This window comes from Pinus tabuliformis, chromosome 6, assembly GCF_031772625.1.
Source record: "Pinus tabuliformis cultivar Carrire ecotype Pingquan chromosome 6, CPIR1, whole genome shotgun sequence".
Classification (NCBI taxonomy): Eukaryota; Viridiplantae; Streptophyta; class Pinopsida; order Pinales; family Pinaceae; genus Pinus; species Pinus tabuliformis.
In genome coordinates, this window is record NC_142292.1 from 1,328,811,255 (window position 1) to 1,328,833,794 (window position 22,540).

The 22,540-nt window shown below is 38.5% G+C and overlaps 1 protein-coding gene across 1 annotated transcript in view; it reads right to left on the reverse strand.

Moving 5' to 3' along the window:
- ABCB27 (transporter associated with antigen processing protein 2) overlaps positions 1 to 22,540 on the reverse strand; it is a 231,003-nt gene that overhangs the window by 97,790 nt on the left and 110,673 nt on the right. The window contains exons 6-7 of the mRNA XM_089426388.1: positions 5,712 to 5,811; positions 5,445 to 5,616 (exon numbers count right to left, since the gene is read on the reverse strand). Of these exons, the coding sequence (XP_089282514.1) occupies positions 5,445 to 5,616; positions 5,712 to 5,811 (272 nt within the window). The remainder of the gene's footprint in view (positions 1 to 5,444; positions 5,617 to 5,711; positions 5,812 to 22,540) is intronic.

The following is a 22,540-nucleotide window of genomic DNA, read 5'->3' on the forward strand; positions in this document are numbered from 1 at the left end:
ACATGTCTATTCGCACCCCTCTGAACTATATAAATAGAGGATAGATGGAGCTCATTTGGACACACACACTTGGATGTTTTTGGTCTGAAATATCAAAGAAGATGGAGAAGATGAGGAAGGCCAAAGTCTGGAAGAAGATCTACCTTGGTACATCTCTTGTTGTTGGTTTCTTGTTGGTGAATCTGCTGGAAGGAAGAATGATTTGACTTGGCATCTAGAGGTGGAAATTTCTGTGGTTATGGGTCTTGGATATCTCATTTGATTTGATTCTATAAGAAGATATTTTTTGGGTTTTCCCCTTGGAGGGGTTTTGCCCTGGCTTGGAGCCTATATCTTGTGTTCTATTGTCTTCTATGATCTTCATGTTTTATGGTAATTGCTTGATGAAGAAAGAAAACAGAATAAACAAACTCAGAAGTAATTATCATGTAATGGAAATCTAAGATAAAATTGAAAAACTTCCGGATTTCCAACATGTTTAAGCCTCATAATATTCGTGAGAATATGCTTCAAATGTAGCATCAAGGCTTTGGTGAATATATTGTACAAAATATTTAGCTATGTGATTGGATGCCAATTGGCATTTAACACAAAGTCTCCAAGCTTAGAGATAAACTTTATACACCCCTTATTTATGCCATTCCCTAATGATTGGTTATGTATAGACTCCTTATACATTTAAAGCAAGTTACGCTCAGTAAAGCACCATGTGGCTTTGTAAAATTTAGATGGGTAGCCATCTAGACCTAGAGACTTGCCATCAACCATCTCTTTCAAGGTTTTTATCAACTCATTCGACGTTGACTCCTGATCACAAAGTCTCTAATGTTTTGGAGAAAGAAAATGTGAGCAATGCACGTCAACATGGCCACTATTCATTTTTCCATCATCTCTTGGGACTAGAAAATAACCTTATAATGGTTTACAAATTCTCTTTCAATATTTCTTGATTTGTCATGTAAGGACCCATCTTAAAAGAGACAGAGAGATATTAGCATGCACACGAGACATGCATATGATAGCTACATATGCATGCATCACCTGCACTGCACTAGTATATATAATAGTTAATAATAAAAAATGTCTGTATTTAGGTAATGAATTAACTATTGAAATGAATACCTAACTAACAAGAATATAGTAGGGTATATGATATACGTACCACCAACATAATACATATATATAATTCTACTATATAAAGTTAAAGGAAAGTATACATTTATATATATTAAATGGTGAATGTAATAAAGAGAATAATATATATAAAACCAAAATACTATGAAAATAATTCGATTTAAATAAAAGTGAAACCTAACATTATGATAAAGGAGATATTATATAAATAAGATTGCATGGTCAGCAAATTGGAAAGGGAGAAGGCGATGACCGACTCTACAACTTATGAACTTATCAAATTAAAATGATAAAGAAAAGGGAAGCGGTGGAGGAGTTTGGGAAGGACATAAAAGGAGGAAGGGTATTGTAGAAAGGGGGGAATGTTGGAAAGGAAAACAAAGGGAGGCAGAGGAGGTACTAATAAGAGGAAGATGCAGAGATTAATGGAGATTGAGCAGCTATTCTTGAGACTTTTGGGCACGGGGGCCAAAATATTTCGAATTTGAAGTATTTTGGGGCTGGGTACTGATACTGTACCTAGCTTGGCTGGGAGGTTTTGGTTTTTTGGTAACCAGAGCGGGAACTGGAGCAAATCAGAAGCATCTTCCACCAGGTAGGTACTTTAACATTAGGTATGTACTCAACTACAAATTGATAAATTCTTATATTTGGGATAATTATATCTTGTTAAAAATTTCAGGGCTTTACATGTCATGTGCCCTTTAGGATTCGATAGATTTCAAACATTTCCCCACCTCCTTCATTATTAAGTCTTTGAATAAGGCCTTAGATGATCAATTGTCCATCTTAAGCTAGTGTAGCATCTCAACCTACAAAAAATGTAGCATCTCAACGTACAAAAAATGTCTCATATTCACAACTCAAGCATGGGTTGCTCATTAAAAGGGGTAAGCTACAATTATCAAGACAATTGCTTGAGTTCCTCTATCACAACTAGATTCTCCATTTTTCTAACAACGAGTTTCTACTTCCTATAGTGCTGCCAGAAAGCAATGATCCAACTAGCATCATCCTCCCACCAAACTATCTATCCTGTAGGGCCTTTGGGCCAAGGCAATAGATTTTTGAATGCATTGTTGATGTTTGTAGATTGGGCGAGTATATTTGCACAGGCCTAAGTGTCTAGGCATGCAAAAGTCATCCAAGATCTCTTAAAACACTTGCTCTAGTGTGAGCAAGTTGCATTTGTAATTAGACTAATTCTTACCTTAAAAAAGCACATAATTATTATGTAGGCTAGTTGAGCTAAAGTAAACTTAGGAAAAGTAAGATAATTATTTTAGTGATTATGTTTTAATCTCAACCCTTGATCTCAAGTGAGGCAAGATCTAATCTTGGTCGTAAAGTTATAGCTCAATGTAAAGTTATAAAACAAGGCTATGAAGTGAGAGAAGACATACCAAACAATAGAACGGAGAGTTATCTCTATGATGAGTGGAGAAGGACTTCCATTCTAGTTGCGTTCGGGAAAAGGGCAATAAGGAGATCCAAATTCCAAATCATTTAAGGAGGGCTTGACTAGTTGAACCAAATCCAGTTGTTGTGTATATAATTTCTTTAGTTGGGCCATTATCCCAAGATGGGAACCAAAGTAGGTTCTGAACAATTTTAATGAAGAACTGATTTGATTGGGCAGAATTTGGATTGGTTATGTTTATTGCTTCTGCTAATTAAAGTTAAGAACCTAGTTGTGCATTCATTCAGTAACTCTATGATCTACTAGGTCAATGGGTTGTCGAGTGTTTGGTTCATAGGAAAATTAACATGCATTTGATGGATTCAATACAGATTAGTTTCTTGAAATGGAATACATTAAGCATAACTCTAGACTTTGGGGCTTTGATTTTGCCAATTCCCGATAGATGAAAAAACAATAGGCTAGTGATCAGAAAGAGAAAGCTCTCTTAAAACTCGAATAAGGCTTCTTCAATTACAACATAAAGGAAAAGGAATTTCCCTGTAGGCATGGCTCAGTTTGACTACTTCAAATGTCTTCATTGCCTTTCAAGTAATTGGACCAAGCAAACCCCAACTCAAGAGATTCCTGACAATACCACCAACACCTAGCCTTCAAGCCATCTAGGCAATTTTCTCCCTTAGCAACACCTGGACAAGTAGCAATCCCTCTTTATCTTGACTCTCAACATTGTTAAGTCTTCACACAACAACTAATTTGGGAGCTCATCTACTAGCCACTCCCACATGATCGTTATCTCATCCACATCATTTGGGTTATATATGTTGGTTGATCCTAAGACTTGGTTGTCTAGGAAAACAATCAACTTGTTGGATCAATACCATGTCCACTGACAACACCAACAACCTTTTAGGAGAATAGTATGGCATCACCTCCTTTACCTTCAACATGACTAGTAAAAAACGACAACATTCAACCAAATTACCAAAAGGATAATTTGCATAATCAAACTAACTTTAACTTCTTACAAACACAAAATATCTAACTCAAAAACAAATTCACATACTATTCAAACCATGGATTTGAGGCAAGGATTTATAAGGCCTCAAATTCCATGATACAATCTTCATTGCCACATTTCAACATGAAAATTCATCATCACCTCATCTCCCAAGCCCACAAAGGAGTTGAAAGCAATTGTAGAGGTCACACTTTGCATCTACAAAAAAAAGTAATCTTTTAGGGTTTTATTCTTTGGTTTCCTTTTAGAGTATTCCCAATCAAGAGTCAACTAAGAGTTTAGGCATATGGATGGAGACAGGACCATATAACCCCCAACTCCTTCATAAGAGATGGGCTAGAAGGCCCCAACTAGCATTTTGCCACAATTGTGTGAACAATTTTCCAAGGGGTCAGCCAAAGTCAAGTACCAAAATTTGCTTAGCTTTTTGGACTTGAGGATCTTTCCCTTCTTTACAATCTTCACTCAAACTTCATTATCTACCATGGGTGAGGCTCCAGAGGCTTAACCCTAGACATACTCAACAACACGAATTTCAGCCTTTTACACCTTGGCCATCAAAGGATAGTCCTCAATTCCATGGTCTGCGCTTTGGACCCTGAAATAGGTGCTTAGGAGGTTGAGTACAAAATTAGTTGGTGAATAAGATCGACTCCCTCACCCAAATGTATACAAGTTCATTGAGGTCTTCAAATAGATTGGCATTGAGGAAAACTACCTTTTGAGGTAATGGGTTGAACAACCTTGCAAGCTCATGGCATATAAAATTACATGTTGGTGCAAAAATGCATTCTAAGAAATCTCGTAACTATATGTGTAACCTCGATAGCACTACCCATATCATGAAAAACAATGGAGCACCTTCATCTACTAAGAACATTTCATGCCATTTGGCAACGACAACCAAGGCACTCTAACACATCCATGGAGGTGAATTAATTGTGATTTCTCATTTATGAGCATAGATAAGATCCTTCCATTTGGTAGTGTATTAGCATGGCATAGGCTTCTATTATAAGGTTCAAATGATGGGTTAATTATGGTGGATACAAAACCACCTCAAGAGGAGGAAGGACGGCAACAGTGATTAAATACTTCAAGAAGTTGCAAAGAGTCATAGATGCAAGACTTCCCAAATAAGTAAACCTTTTGGACAATTGTTGAATGCAAAGGCAAGGTACAACTTGGCAAACTAAAACATTGCAGCAACCAAAACAAAGGGAAAGCAAAATTAATTTTGCAATAGTGGAAAGCAAAACGGGGACAAGCCTAAATTATGAAAGACAAGGTTGTGGAGAGCAATATAAGAATTGTGCTACTACGCAATGAGATTAATCTTCCTCACTAGATTGAAATGTCCTAGAAGCTAAAAGCGTTATTGGCTTAATCTCCTACTAGGGAGCATGTGGCACGTGGAATCTTGTGTGAATCAACAATGATCACCATGCAAGCTAAACACTTCTAGGTGAAAGATGATTTGAATGACACCAATTGAGAGCACCCTAACTAGCATTATCCAAACCTCAATAGTAGTGCCACTTAGTTCTATAGTAGTCCAAAGGAGCATTGACGCTCCAAAATAAGGGAATTCTTTTCCTCATCAACAATTCATTTTCCTACTTAAATTATCACCAATGATTTTAAATATAGTGTTTCCAATATGAAGAAATCGTATAGCTCTTTCATGGCTCTTATACATCAAAAATAGAGTTGCAATAGCTATAGCCTAAGAGAAATAAATTGAATCCTCTAGTCTATTCATTAGGTTTTACTAACGTATACATAATCATAGACTAAACCAAACGACTAGAGGTTCATCATTGTTTTAATAGCTCTATGAATATTAAAGATTCAACAAGAAATACTTACATGTTAACCTCCAAGATGTTTGAAACATAAAGCCAAGGCCTATCAATGCAGTTGTGAGATTGCGGAGAGCCTCTGAGAGATTCGTAGTTGCTGCATTTTTAATAATTTGTGTATCTTCTGAAAGACGACTAAGAAGTTCCCCAGTTCGTGTGACATCAAAGAATGCGATCTCCTAAGATAAATTAAAAATAAAGCATCACACATTGATGCAAAAAGATTAAATGTATTTAAGATTTACAAAAACAACCATGGATAAATATTTCTCACTTGGTTAATAAGATGTCGAAATAAATCCTTTCTCAGTCGAGCAACAACACGCTCACTTGATGATGCAAACCACCATCCACGCAGTGCAGTAGCAAATGAACTGCATAAATAGCCCCGAGACATCAAACAACAAAAACGAAATTTAAATATTGAGATTTTAAGGACAAATTTGCATAAAATCAATACTGATGTACAAGATGGCATGCTCAGCTTGGACCCATCTTGGATGTTACAGCGATACAATGATTTCATGTAGTTGCAAAATCAAAGAGAACCTTGGATGAATGCAACAAAAATATGTGTGCACAGCAAGACAAATAATTCTCTTTATTCTCACTTTCCCTTCTTAATTGCTTTACATGATCATAGTTTCATTATGTTGACCAATTAATTAGAAAATTAAAGCAACCAGACGTACATAAATATATCCTCTAAAAGGAGTTCAGTGACATCTAACAGCCTTTGAAGAAGAAGAAAAAGAATATAATGCAATATCAACATAATTTTAGAAAAGGTAAGTCAACAATAAGATTGGCACTTTGATAGGGAGAAACCTCTAAACTGACATCCTTCCTGCCGACATGGCCTATTTTTATGCCCATGTACTTTTTGAATGAAACAAATTCGACAATGCAGCCCATAATAGCCAAAGGATTTTATCTATGATCAAGAAGACATTTTATCACTGGCATGCTCAAGTTCTGAAGCAAGTTAGCTTGAACAGGAAACGTTGATAAACGGGATCAATCAATGTTTATTAGCGATGTTGCATAGGTACGGCTCCAGCAGCTTGCGGAGCACGTATCCAACATTTCCCCTCTCCCAGGAGCTTTGGAGCGGGTACGAAACACTCTAAATTGGTAAGTATGACAATGGATACTTCAGAATATTTAGGGTGCTGCTACGAGTATGTCAAACTCCAACTCTATGGAGCTTTCTCAAATTCCTAATTGCCTATGCAATCTCTGATGGTGAATAATTCGAGATTACCCCACTGAACCCAAAGAAAACCAGTAATACTGTGGGCACTGATATTTAGACCGGTAATAGATACCCCATTTAGATATGATCTTTACAGCCGCTTAACAAAGGTTGAAACGACCTGTGAAATTTTGGAGTGCCCTGCATGACAGTCGTAAATGGATTTCCGTCTAAGATTGCGTCACTCGCATGTTTTAAATTTTTTTAATTTCGGTCAATCTCATAGTCGTTATATTATTTTATTTCCATAGAGACTTTTAATTTTGTAAATTTTATTAACTTTAAAGTTAGATAAGTTTTCAACTTCTATATATATTTTTTTTATTTTAGAACTTTACTCATTAGCGTATATCTTTGTTATACTATGTTTTTGAATTTTATTAATTTCTAAAACTCGTCTATGTTTTCAATATTTTCAATATTTTTTCAGAATTTTTAAAATTAGTGAAAAGTCTGAGAATATATATATATATATATATATATATGTGATGATGATGGTGGTTAACTTCTACTGAAACCAAACTTTGGTCTATCGGACCTAAAGAGACAAATTATTTAGTTTGATTTAAGAATTTTATTCCTATGCTCAAAAAGCTTGGAGAGAAGCCTCCCAAGCTCACTATAATTTTGACATTGTAAAAGACTAGGAAGGTCAGTGTTGCGACAAAGATTATGAAACTAAGATCTAATGTGGTTGTACGCATGGCACTCTAAGAGGAAGTGGTTTTCATCCTCGATGTTCCTATTCTCACAGAGATAGCAGATGAATTTTTAAAATTAGTGAAAAGTTTGAGAGTATATTTTATATATATATGAAGTGTTGATTGATTTGTTTGTGTGGGATTTAATCCCCATAAAGTTACCAAGTTAGGTTCAAACCTCAAGAGGAGGGAGGAGGGATTGAGGACGGAAGCCACCTTTTTGGGGGTAATTAAATTATCCCAAAGAGCATCCAATCTCCACATCCATTGGAGCTTCAGCCTAGCTTGAAAAATATATATTTTAACTCTTTTATAAATTAATAATATTGTTGATAGAGCTTTTAAAAGTTTTTTATTATATATGTTTTTAATTTTTTTTAAGTTTAATCAAAAACTTAAAGCATAAGTTTATATATACATGTTTAAAAAATATTTATAGATTAATAATAAAAAATTTAATGTATATTGATTTATATTTCATTTTAAGTTTTAATTTTTTACGTGAAAAATATTGTTATATTCTATATGAGCATATTTTATAAGAATCCTCTCAACCACCCCGAGATAAATTATACAAATTTTATACACTTTATATAAACAACCTTTATATAATTTATATTTATTGAGACTAAAGGATTTACTGTTACATCCTAAGATGTTGTAATCAAACAGAATAATAAAACAGAATTAATATTCTGCAAGTCCTTAACATTGTTTATTAAAACAATTTCAATTTCCAGTGAATACCCCATAGCATAAACATTCTGAAATCAAAAACTTTGGACACTACAAATCAAATTCTCAAGATAGATAATGCCTTCTGTAATTTTCGGTTCCATACCGTCACGTGCTATAGCAGAGAACTAGTCAAGGAAGACTTTGAGGGGTTTGAACCAAGAAGTGGTACAATGTGTACCGGTGATTAAGTTCAGTATCACCTTTCCTTGTCCCCCTTGGTCATTGGATATTAGAAGATAAACAGGCTGCTTGCCATCCTAGCTTATTTGCTACGCTTTTCTGGTTATCTTCGTGTGACATTTTGATGGGATACTGCACCTTACTTGCAGTTGTTCTCAGCTGGATGCAGACTTGATACTGAAGACGCACTCGCCATAATTTTCAGACTGTTTCATGCATGTACCCCCACAAATTAAGGCAAACTCAATTGGTACTATGGTTGATGGCTTTATTTCTGAACTATTTTCATAATTTGGATCTAATTCACAGCATTTATCAGCCAGCATACCATCATGCCCTGTCACAAAAGTATTGATGGAAGGTTTGAGGGATTTAAACAAAGTAGGGTGATTCTTACTAGTGATTTGCAGTGTCTCTTACCTCATGTTTGTTGATTAATTATATTAAGCAGCCAGATTTATCACTTTTCCTAGACCCCTTTGGTCGTTGGATCCTGGAGGATGGGAACAGACTGCTTGCTATCCTGGCCAAATTGCTACGCTTTTCTGGTTATGGTTCTGTGATATTCAAGCAGTTACATTTTGTTGGACAGTGCGCCTTGCTTAGAGTTGTTCTCAGCCCCTTTTGGCAGTTTACATCTTGGTTATCGTTCTATGGTATTCAAGCAGTTAAATCTTGTTTGGACAGTGTGCCTTGCTTGGAGTTGTTCTCAGCCCCTTTTGGCAGTTTACATCTTTGGATTTGGTCATTCAGGGTCATGGTATCATTCCAAAAGCCCTTGGCTGCAAGGTATGTTTTTCTGAACTTTGCAATCATCCACGGATATCCAAATCCACTTCTTAATGCATGAGGATGGAAGGAACACATTCCAAAGTTCCACAGCTCTGGTGATTCAGTCAGCCTACATCTTAAATCTTCTGCTGAACTCACTGATTGTTTTGATATTGCCCATGAGGATCTCTTGATGGATGTGTTTGTGAAGACCTTGAAGGATGATGCTAGAGTATGGTTTAAGGGAAAACTACCAGTTGGGAAGATATCCACTTTGGATGCCTTCTTAGCAGTTTTCAAAGATTATTGACTGAATCCTAACAAGGATGATGAATATGTTCATGGAAAGGAACCAAATTTAGACCATGAGTTGTTGACCTTTTGAATAATGATTCTATATTTGAAAAGGAGGTGCAGCAAAGTGTTCACACCCACCTGGATCAGTATGCAAGACCATTTCTCTTTTCTATAATAAAGTTACTTCAAGAAGAGCATCCAGTACAGATAGTGTTGCTGGAGGAAAAGCTCCCTGATTTGGTAATCGTTTCTCAATCCAATTTGTGTCGGCATCTATTTTTGAGTTCAATCATTTTCCAGTTCAGGTGGTTGTGTTGACCCAGTTAATTAGTACATGGAAAATATTATCAAGGGAGTAGTCGCCCAAGAGTCTTGGGTTTCTTCCTTCTTTCTTGGTAAGAATCAGTTGATTGATAAGCAGGTGAAGGCAGATTTCTGGAAGTCAACTCCATCAACAGGCTAAACTAGGGTTTTGACTATGTTTAGTGGTCCCATTAGATCAACTGGTCGCATGAACAGCTTCACTGGCATTTTGAGTATGCTGATCAGTTATGAGTCATTTTTGATATGGTAGCTATATATCTGAATAAAGTTTATGATGAACATCGATAGTTCAACTTCAAGAATTGCTCTATAATAAGTTGAGTTTTCCAGATTCAGTAATTCCTTGGATATTTTTGAGGTTCTCAGCACCCCAAAGGGGAATGTTTTCCCATTATGGATCCACTGTTATCAACTCTGGGAGCAAATAGGACCAGAGTTTCAGATCATATTTTGACATGGATTTCAGCACTGTATACAAGATGAGTGAGCATCGTTGCAGCGCTCCTTTGAGGGACATGTCCTAAGGATAATTAAATCTATTGTTCACTGCAATGATGGCCTTTCACTTGATGGAGCTTATAACCAGCAGGACAGACCTTGTTTTCCATCATGATGCTCAGATTGTAGTGGATTGGGTTATGAGGATGAACAACAGATTTGAGTAATTGATAACAGTGCTGTTATCATTTCCTTCATCAGTTAGAGTGCCATATTCAGGGAATTTCTTTATTCCGTGTATGTCAATATTCACTGCAGATTGAAGTGCTTCTTCTTGGATGCTTAGCAGTGTTTGTTCTACTGGTATTTTTGTGGCTGAGTGGAAGCGCTATCCTTGGAAACCCATGCGTACTTGGAACACACCCTTTTTAGTCAAAGAAAGGCACTACGGTTATTATTCCAAGTTTGATTAAGAGCCAACCTGAGTTGATGTTGGATGAACTGACCCGAGTTGATGATGGATGGACCAACTTGAAGTCAAATCCCAATATGGAGCTGACCTATTACATAAACAGTAATTATATTTAGTGGCAACTGACATTTTTTTCAAATCAGTTTAATCCTGTGTTGCAGGAAATGCTGGGCAGGAGGCTGTTTCAGGCAAAAAACAAAATGGAATCGATGAAACGTGTATGGTATGGCCTTGAAACACGTTTCACAAGGCTGAAATGTGGCCCTGTACATCCTGAAACGTGTTTCAAGGCCGTACGGCCGCATTTCCAGAGAAAGTGCCTTTTTTGTGTTTTTTTATTTTTTGGGGCGATTAAAATATTTGTGGATGTAAAGACTCACGCCTCATTCCCTCATCACACGAATTGAACCAGTCATTTCACTTGGAAAGTGCGATTTTAGCAAAGAGAACAGAGGAAGAGAATAGTTGTTTCAGCTAGGGTGTTTTCAACAATGAGCAAAGGCGATTTCAACAGCAAGAAAAGGAGATTTCACAAGCAGATTCAGAGTGGGAGTTTCCAGCTACAACATTCTTGGTTTTTGGCTCAGCTATAACCATCTTTCTTGTGTTTTGTGGCATTTTTGGGTAGCTTCAGCTACAAAAAATTAACTTGGGTAAGAAGCATTCATTTTCTTAGTTTTTTTCCTACTATTTCTTCTATTTTTTTAGGGTTTATGCTTCCAAAAATGTGAAAAACGTTTTTTCTTTACAATTCTTTTTTAATTTTTTTTGCAGCAATGGCTTCCAACCAAGGTGCAAATTCAGACCACAAGTCCAACCAGAGGGCTGACTATTATCCTCTTTGGAGGCATATGTTCAGAAGCTTCAAAGATGTGCAAGTGATGGGTCGTGGGAATTGCGATGTAATCTTTGCAGCAATTCGTACAAGAGCTCCTACCCAAGAGTGAAGGCACATCTTTTGCATGGAGGAGGACAAGGGATTGCAGTTGAACAAAAGCATCAGAGCACAGATTGTAAGTCGGAGAGCTCAATAGCAAAAAGGGAACAGGAATTTCGTAGCTCTACGTAGGTAGCAGTTCGAAGCCCTCCGAAGCAACGCAATTCCTAGGTCAGAAGGGTCAATTTTTGAGGAAAAGTTTATTTCTCTAAGAGAGTCGACACAAAATAAATTTTCCACATCAAAGATTACCAGCGGCAGAGGGAGAAGCAGTATTTTCCTTGCAGGGCAGATCTTCAACTAGGACACAGTTATTTCGCAGCAGTTTGTCGGCGCTGAATAGCATCAGGCGGAAGGAAGAGCACACACTAAGGGAATTCTTTTCATAGGAAATTTCTCGTCCAGAAGTTTGATTTTTCACTGCAGAGCAGCAGTAGTTGTGAGCAGATTTGCCCAGTCCAATAGGGAGTGCATAGAGCCAGTCAGCAGCTGCACAAAGAAGAAGAGGAGGAGTTCGATATTTTTGCAAAGATTGCATCAGCAGGGCTGAGAGATCAGGATCAGTGGACAGAGCCTCCAACTATGTGATCTAGAAGGCAAGAATTTCTTGTCTTCTAGATGAATACGATCTCAAAGCCTACATTGATAGTGTGGTAGCTATACCCACGGATGCAGATCAGATGAAGACCTACAAGAAGGAAATCGCAAAAGCAAACAGGTTGATTCTCGATGGGGTTCGAGATCACGTAGTGTCTCACATAGCGAGCAAAGATACTGTCAGGAAGATGTGGGAAGCTCTTGCTACACTATACCAGGGATCTTCCGAGCAATGGAAGATGTATCTTGAGGAGACGCTGAGATGTACAAGGATGCAGAAAGGGGAGCACATGAACCCCTTCCTCACTAGGATTCAGAATGTCCGAGACCACTTGTCTGCAGTAGGGTCAGTGCCCAAACCTACAAAATTGGTGAAATTAGCTCTAAACAGTGTTTCCGAAGACTGGTAGGTCTTTGTGAAAATTTGGAATCCTCGAATCACTACTGCAGCAACTGATTACATTTCTCATACTAACTCAAGTTATTTACAATATTATACAGTAAACATCGAAATAAAGACAACTGCAGCCTTCACAACTTAAATAATACGTGGAAACAAGAACTGAGCAAGAAAGAAATAGCACACACAAGTGACACCGTTGTTTCTGGACAAATGTCCCAAGAAAAACCCAGTGTGGGAAAACCAGTGCAACAGCTGAGGATTTGTATTATTATGCAATAATTTCTTAGTACAATTCTTCGGATGCCCAAACTGGCAATCATATACAGAGATCTAACTGTACAAAAGGATAATGAGATGATCTCACCATGTCACTAGGAAATTCGGCACTCATCTGCGTTGGAGATGAGCCTTTGCGTTGTCTCTACGCAGTACTACATCACACCCACACAGTTACTAAGTCACTATTGTTGGGACTGCACTGCGCCTCCTCTCGATCCTCTGCTCACTGGAAACTTCGGCCCTCTAGCCTCCCGATCTCATACCCCAGCTGTGGCACTACATCCCGATTGTTCCCCAACAGAAATACGGACTCCCTCTAAAACTCTATGTTGCGACGACGTAGCTCTACAATGCCTCTACGTGGCCCAGCGCTGCCTCTCCGGACTACTCGCTGCTCTCTCTGCCTTGCACTCTCTGAATCATGAAAACTTCCTCTGAAAAAATTATCCCTGCCCCTCACTGCAAAAAAACTCCTCAATCACCTTCTCCGACAACTGCTACGCTGCTCTATTGAGAAAATTGATCTCTGATCTCTCACCCGATGTGTTTTCCATATGCCCATCAAGCTTCTTCTTATAATCCTCTCGTTGATCAATCAACGTCCCAGATTAGATTCTAATCAATGGCTCATATTATTTTAGCTTCATCCACATCTTCTTCTAGAAGTTTCACCCCAGTTTAATTAAAAACTAATACCCTTTAATTATTTTAATTTTCTAAGTTTAAACTTAGGCATCCATGAAAAATAATTAATTATTTTAATAAAAGTGTCTCCGGGTGGAATTTCCCAAAATGATTTCTAGGTATTTTGGAATACATGTGTCCTAGCCTCCCTACAAATTTTGCGGCTTAGAGCACATCTGATGCTACTAGAAATCAACATGCCCTCTTAGCGAGGAATGTGCTCTAGTAATGCAACCTGCTAAGGCATCACCCTGACTTTGTAACATCCCCTTTTGCGCTGCTGATGTCTGACATCACTGCCCATCAACTACTACGCAAATGTTGCATCTGTGTTGTTGTTGACTCTACATCCTGATGCCAACTGCATCTCCACTAGAACCTTCTCCGCTTGTTGTTGTTGCAACTGCAACAATTGCAATAAAAAAACATACAAAACACTGAACAAGTGTTCAGCATGATGCATATGTTGCTGGAGTTTTGACTGTTGCTAGTCTCTACGCTGACCCTCTGAAGCCTCTACATTGTTGCTGACTGTGCACTATGCCAACTGCACTGTTGCCACTCTACTCTGCGTTGCTTAGTCTCTGGCGCTCCTAGCCACTACAACTCTCACTCCAACGCTCCTCTGCACCAATTGACAATGGTCCATCCTGCTACTTTTGATATGGGCTCCCATAGCAAGGTATTGATCCAAGAGGTGGACTCCTCAAGGATCCTTCCCACTTGTGGCTCTTTTGAATTATAGTACTAGATCACCCCACCTCTCCCCTGGAGGTATCTGGGCAATCATGGCAAACTCCTCCTCCTCGATCTTTGCGGTTGCAACCTACGGATCATATTTCTCATCCTTTTCCTTCTTATTGAGAGGACATTGTGCAGCGTAGTCACCAAGTTCACCACACAGGGAACATTTGATCTTTGAGGCATTCTTCTTCTGCCTCCGCTGCTCCTGTTGCCCCTTTGATGCAAGGGATGCATTCTCTTCCTCTTCCTTGGGCTTTGTCCCACTGCTGCTGCTATCAAGTTTGCACTTGACTAAGTCTCGCCTCATCTCTTCCTGTTGGAGAGCGACCCACATCTCTTCCCAATCTGGCTATCTCTCTCTACCCAGGATACTTTGGACAAACAGTTGACATTCTTCTAAGATTGAATTTAGGGCCAACCTCACCATCTCAGTGGGCTGAGGCATTGATCCTTCAGTTGCCAAAAAGTCTCGGACCTCTTGAAGCTTCGATAGGAACGGATCAATGCATTCCCCTTTCTGCATCCTCGTGGATCTCATTTTCTCCTCTAATTACATCTTCCGCTGCTCAAAAGATCCCTGATACAACGTAGCCAAGGCATCCCACATCTCCTTGGCAATCCCTTTGCCAACAATGTGACATACAACGTAATCCCTCACTCTGTCGAGGATCAAGCGCTTGGACTTCACCATCTCAGCCTTGTACTTCTTGAGTGGATCCGCATCTACACGTTCAGCTACCACAATCTTATGAAACCAACTCACAAAAAGATAGAAAAGATAGATCAACGCCTTAGAATTCAGCCTCTTCGAGGGGGCAACCCCCTTTACATTACACAAATGAATGATTCTTTGATGATTCAAATGACAAAACCTCCTTTCCATGTATAGGAGTCTAAGGAGTCACAATATAACCCAGCCGATCTAACAATAATAATATAAAGGCACAAAAATAACAATAAAGGGATTCTATGGGGCACATAATAACAATATGGGGACAATAGGGGCACAACAATATTAATAAGGGATACAACTACAATAGTAATGGGGTAATCACTAGTATTATAGGGACCTAACATGCCCCTCTCCTTCAAAAAAGTGTTGTCCTCAACGCTTGAGTAGTTTTGGATGCTTCTGTATAAAATTCTCATCCTCCCATGTGGAATCTTCAGTGGATAAGTTCTTCCACTTGATGAGATACTCCAAAATTAATCGATTTCACAGCTGTCGAGTTCTTGTTTCTGTGACTGCTTCCGGTTCCAATATAATTTTTCCTTCCTCGTCAAGTTATGGCAATATTGTTTGAACTGGGAGCTTGTCGCCTATAACCTTCTTTAAACATGAAACATGGAAAACTAGGTGCACTTGAGAAGCTGCAGAAAGCTCCAATTTTATGCCATAGCACCAATCTTTTGCAACACCTTGTACGGACCATAATACTTTGGTGATAATTTATTATCCTTCTTAGCTTGCTTGAGGGACATTTGTTTATATGGTTGTAGCCGTAGGAATACCCAATCACCTACATCAAAACTTCTTTCGCTGCGATGTTGATCTACCTGTTGTTTCATTCTATTCTGCGCCAACACGAAGTTATCCTTTAAGAGTTGGAGGACTTGTTGTTGATGCTCGATGTGATGTTCCATTGCTTGAACCTTAGAATTTTCTCTTAAATATGATGTGATGGATGGTGGCTGATATCCATAAAGTGCCATAAATGGGGTCATTTTTTTTGTTGTATGGAAGGAAGTGTTATACCACCATTCAGCCAGAGGCAACCATTTGACCCATTGTGTCTATTTATCAGATACAAAGCAACGAAGATATATTTCCAAACATTTGTTTACTATCTCAGTTTGCCCATCAGATTGAGGATGATAAGATGAACTATGAGCTAACTGAGTACCGAGACAAGAAAATAATTTTGTCCAAAAATTTCCAGTGAAAATGGGATCTCTATCACTTACAATAATCTTTGGGTTTCCATGTAGCTTTTGAATTGTTTCCATAAACGCAGCAAAAACTATACTGGCTTTAAATGGATGTGATAATGCACAAAAGTGTGCATACTTGGTAAGTCTGTCAACTATCACCATGATGACACTCTTTCCCTCAGACTTGGGTAAACCTGTGATAAAATCCATTGAAACCTCCTCCCAACGTTGGCTTAGAATGGATAAAGGTTGTAATAGACCCGGGGTCTTAATTGTTTCAACTTTATTTTGTTGGCAAACCAAACATTCTACCACAAACTTTTGAATATCCGATCTAAGGTCATCCCAAAAAAATTCCTTCTTAACCCTATGGTAAGTTTTTAAAAATCCTGAGTGCCCTCCCAAGGGAGAAGTGTGAAATTCCATAAGAATCTTTTGTTTGAGTTGGGAATTCTTACAAAGGTATAAGCGATCTTTGTACCATAACGAATCGTTTTGCCAGCTAAATGTATTAGATGTACTGGGATCTTGTTGTAACTTTCGAATAAATGCCCACACTCCATCATTCTTCCATTCCTCCCTTGCTTCATTTATCCAATCTGGTTCGATAATAGAAATGGCGCACAACAATGCTTCCACATCCTCATCCTTTCTTGAGAGTACATCTCCCACCACATTTTGCTTCCCTTTTTTGTAGATGATTTCAAAGTCATAACCCAACATCTTTGTGACCCACTTTTGTTGCTCTTCAGAGGATAATCTTTGTTCTAAAAGTATTTAAGGCTATCATGATCCGTTTTACCTTGAAGTGTCTTCCCATTAGGTAGGGTCGCCATTTCTTAAGTGCATGTAGTATTGCCAACATTTCCTTCTCCTAAATAGCTTTGTGTAAAAACTTTCCCTTGATTGGACGACTTTCAAAAGCAATGGGTCTTTCATCTTGCATTAAAACAGCACCAATTCCATTTCCTGAAGCATCACATTCCACAATAAAGGTTTTTGTGAAGTCTAATGTAGCTAAGACCGGTGCTTGGCACAGTGCCTCTTTAAGATGTATGAAGGCCTTTGTTGCTTCTGGAGTCCATGAAAATACATCTTTCTTCAATAATGTTGTTAGAGGTGCTGCTATTCTCCCATAATTCTTAACAAACTTACGATAATACCCTGTCAACTTGAGAAATCCTCGCAGATGCTTTATGGATGTGGAGATTTTCCATTCCTTAATGGCTTTAGTTTTGCTAGGGTCTACCTTAACTCCTTCATGAGATACAATATGACCCAGATATTCCACCTCTTGTACTCCAAAGAAACATTTGGATCTTTTTGCATATAATTGTTTCTTCTCCAATAGTTGTAGCACCCTGTCAACATGTTCAACATGATCCTTCCAAGACTTGTTGTAGATTAGTATATCATCAAAAAATACTAACACAAATTTTCTAAGGGTTTGAAAATGGAATTCATCAAACCTTGAAATGTAGAAGGTGCATTGGTAAGGCCAAAAGCCATGACCAAAAATTCATAATGACCCTCATGAGTTCTAAATGTTGCTTTCGGAATGTCTTCAGTCTTCATTCTGATTTGATGATATCCTGAATGAAGATCCAACTTGGTGAAGTAAATTGATCCATGCAATTCATCTAGTAATTCATCAATGACAGGAATGGGAAACTTATCTTTAATAGTGAGCTTGTTGAGCTCCCTATAATCCGGACACATGCGCCATGTTCCATCCTTCTTTTGCACCAATACTACTGGAGCAAAGAAAGAACTTTGACTAGGTTGAATTATACCAGCCTCTAACATTTCTGCAACCATACGTTCAATTTCACTCTTTTGGGCATAGGGATATCTGTACGGCCTGATGTTTGGAGGAACACTTCCTGGAATCAGATGAATAGCATGATCATGATCACGAATAGGTGAGAGACCTTTGAGAGTCTCAAATACCTTGGGATGATTGTCCAAGAATTTTTGGAAATCTAGAGAAATAGATGATTTTGATGTGGAAATATCTAACAAACATAACTATGAAATTACACCTCTTTGTTCATTTTTTAGAAGCTTTGTCATACCGTTAGAGCTGATTATCTTTCCTGGTTTCCCTGCAATACCCCTTAATTCAACTTCCTTTCCTTCCGCAGAAAATTTTATGAAAATTTCTTGAAAATTAAAAGCTATTGTACCCAAGGATTGTAGCCATTGGACTCCTAGTACAACATCAGCACCTCCCATTGGAATGGAAAGCATTGGGCTAGTCAATACATATTCTCCCATGGATAGCTTGATATTATGGCACTTTCCAGAGCAATTTATTGTTTCTCCATTTGCAACCATCACTTGACACTCTGGTGCTGGATATAGGAAGCAATTCAATTCTTTTGCTACCTTCCAATGAATAAAATTGTGGGTACTTCCTGAATCAATCAACACTATTACCTTTTTCTTCTTGATTTGTCCTTCTATCTTGATGGTTTGAGGAGTGGTAATTCCAGCCAATGCATTACAAGATATGGTCGGATTCATTTCTTCTTTATCTTGTTTTAGTTCATGGAGTATATCCTCTTCTTTTGACCTTTCTTGCTCCTTTCTTCTTCCTCTTCACAATCTATGTAGAATAATTTCTTCTCAACACACTTATGACCTTTAGTGTATTTGCTATCACAACTGTAACAAAGCCCTTTTGCTCTTTTTTCTTCCAATTGTTGTGATGTCAACCTTATAGGTTGTGGAAGCCTAGGGGCAACAACACTTCCATCTTTATAGTTGTGAGTGGTATGCTTCCTGGTTGCCATAATTTTGCTTTCCACTTTTTTTGCTAACCTGAATGCCTTCTCTAATGAATCAAGTTCCCAAAGGCAAACATCATGTTGGATATTATCCTTTGAAGTCCCTATGAACACATCAATCCTATGCTCTGATGAAATATTTTTTACCCTTATGTTCAATTTTTGGAACTCCTCAATGTGCTCCATTATTGAACCCTTTTGTTTGAGACTTATCAATTGGCTAAAAAAAGTGTTGTTTTTTGTATCCTCATAATGTGTTGTCAATTCTTCCGTAAAAATTACCCAAGTGATAATTTGTTTACGAGAGCAAAGCCATTGATACCATACAAACTAATTTGGTTCCAAATATAAAGTTGCAATACGTACCTTTTGTGTGTTTTGCACATTATTGAGATCGAAAAATTGTTCCATCTATAATATCTATGTTGCGGGTCCTTGCCATCAAACTTCCTCATATCGATTTTTGGAATATGGTGGGTCTTCGATCCAACATTAGAGTCTATGAAATCATGATTAACATTTCTTTTGTTCGCATCATGAGTTTCCTTTACTACCCTTTCACCATTAGTAAGTATTTCTTGTAGAAAAATTTTCAAATCTGTCTTCAATTCTGCCATGCCTATCTTCAAATCTATCTTCAAATCGTCCATCTTAGCTTCCAGGCCATTCATCTTAGTTTTCATGCCCTTTATCTTAGATTCCATGTCATTTATCTTAGTTTCTGTTATGAAACCAACGCACAAAAAGATAAAAAAGATAGATCAACACCTTAAAATTCAACCTCTTCGAGGGGGCAACCTCCTTTACATTACACAAATGAATGATTATTTGATGATTCAAATGACAAAACCTCCTTTCTATATATAAGAGTCTAAGGAGTCACAATATAACCCAGACGACCTAACAATAATAATATAAAGGCACAAAAATAACAATAGAGGGATTCTATGGGGCACAGTAGTAACAATATGGGGACAATAGGGGCACAACAATATTAATAAGGGATACAACTACAATAGTAATGGGGTAATCACTAGTATTATAGGGACCTAACACACACTATCGACATAGGCTTTGAGATTATGCTCATCCAGAAGGCAGGAGATCCTAGCCTTCCAGATCACATAGTTGGATGCTCCGTCCAACCGATCTTGATCTCTTAGCCCACTAGCTACCATCTCAGCGAACAAAAAGTCAAATTGTCTCCTCTCTCCTATTATTTAGCAATTGAGAATTCGAATTCCCTGGCTAGGAATTCTCCAAGGAAGAAATTCCGTCAAAAAGTGTCTACTTCCTTCTTTTGATGTTTTTCTGCACCAGCAACTACTACATAAAATTGCGTCTCACCTAAAGACTGCTTTGCACTGAAGCTTCTACTGCGATGCTCCCTCTGTCGCTGACAAATCTCGATATGGAAATCTTACCTCTCTGTCAACTCACTCAGAGAGAGATTTTCCTCGAGAATCTTGCCCTCCTGGCTTGGACTATGCCATCCCTCTGGGATTCGATCTGCTGCCTATGCAACACTTCGATCTCCCTCCTCCTCTTCAACGTTGGGCTCTTCCTGTCTGCTCTCTTGCTTCACTTACGCTCTGACACCATGTGAAAATTCGAAATCCCCGAATCACTACTACAACAACTAATTATATTTCTCCTACTGAATCAAGTTATTTATAATATTATACGGTAAACATCAAAATAAATACAACTACAACCTTCACAACTTAAATAATATGCGGGACCAAGAACTGAGCAAGAAAGAAATTGCACACACAAGTGACACTATTGTTTTTGGACAAATGTCCCCGGAAAAACCCAATGTGGGAACATTGTTGTAACAGCTGAGGGTTTGTATTATTTTGTAGTAATTTTTTTAGTACAGTTCATCCGATGCCCAAACTGACAATCCTATACAGAGATCTAACTGGGCAAAAAGATAGTGAGATGATCTCACCCTCTCACTAGGAAATCCAACACTAATTTGCATTGGAGATGAGCCTTTGCGTTGTCTCTGCGCAGTAATGTGTCACTGTATCTAGGATTGTGTTGCACCTCCTCTCGATCATCTACTCATTGGAAAATTCTGCCCTCTGGCCTCCCGGTCTCACACCCAGGGTCCCGCACTAGATCCCGATTGTTCCCCAGCAGAAATACAGACTCCCTTTAAAGCTTTGTGCTGCCACAACGTAGCTCTGCGTGGCCCAGTGTTGCCTCTTTGTACTATTCTCTGCCCTCTCTGCCTTGCACTCTCTGGATCAAGAAAACTTTCTCCGGAAAATTATCCCTAACCCTCATTGCACGAAATCTCCTCGATAACCTTCTCTAACAACTGTTGCACTGCTCCCTTGAGAAAATTGATCTCTGATCTCTCACCCGATGTGTTTTCCAAATGCCCATCAAGCCTCTTCTTATAATCCTCTCGTTGATCGATCAACGGCCCAAATTAGATTCTAATCAATGGCTCAGATCATTTTGGCTTGATCATCGTCTTCTTCTAGAAGTTTAACCCCCATTTTAATTAATACCCTTTAATTATTTTAATTTCCTAAGTTTAGACTTAGGCATCCATTAAAAATAATTAATTATTTTAATAAAAACTGTCTCCTGGTGGAATTTCCCAAAACAATTTCTGGGTATTCTGTAATACATGTGTCCTAGCCTCCTTGCAAATTTTGAGGCTTAGAGCACATCTGATACTACCAAAAATCGACAGTCTTCGTCCAGAGTATTCTAGGCAAAGACAAGTTGTCAGATTGGAATCGAATGTGGGCTGATCTGCAGTAGGAGGAGATGAGGCAAGATTTGGTGAGGAGCGCCAACATTAGCAGTGGAACAAAGCAAGCGAAGGAAGAGGAGAATGTGGCCCTCGCATCAAAGGGGCAGTAAGATCAGCACAGGAGAAAGAAGGACCTTTCCAAGGTCAAATGGTTCAAATGTGGTGAGCTTGGCCACTATAGCACCCAGTGTTCCCTCAGGAAGAAAGACAAGAAGGAGAAGAAGGACCAGGCGACAACTCATGCAGAGATCGACAGGTTGTCCTCTAGATTCGAGGAAGAGTTTGCCATGATCACCGATATACCTCCAGGAGTGATGTGGGCTGATTTGGTTTTGTAGCCTCAGAGAGCTACATGATGGACAAGATTCTTGAAGAGGTCCACCTCATGAATCAATACGTTGTTGTGGGAGCCCATAGCATGCAGTAGCAGGATGGATCAGTGGCAGATGATGCAGTCTGATGCCAGAGTGATGAATGCGGTAGCTAGTAGCAGTGAGATATTGGGCAGCGTAGTGCAGGGTTGGCAGCAGTGCAGTTGGCACAAAGCAGAGTCAATAGCAATGCAGAGGGTTCAATGACAGCGCAGAGGCTAGCAGTAGTCAGAGACATAAGAGACAGATGCATCATACTGATCACAGTTGATTCAATATTTTGGATGATTTTCAGTTGCAGTTGCAACAGCAGCAGATGGAGATGGAGTTGTAGTGCAGATACGGTGTTGGCAGCAATTCAGAAGGGCCAGTAGCAGCACAAATGCAACGTATATTAAAATTGCACAGTAGTTGG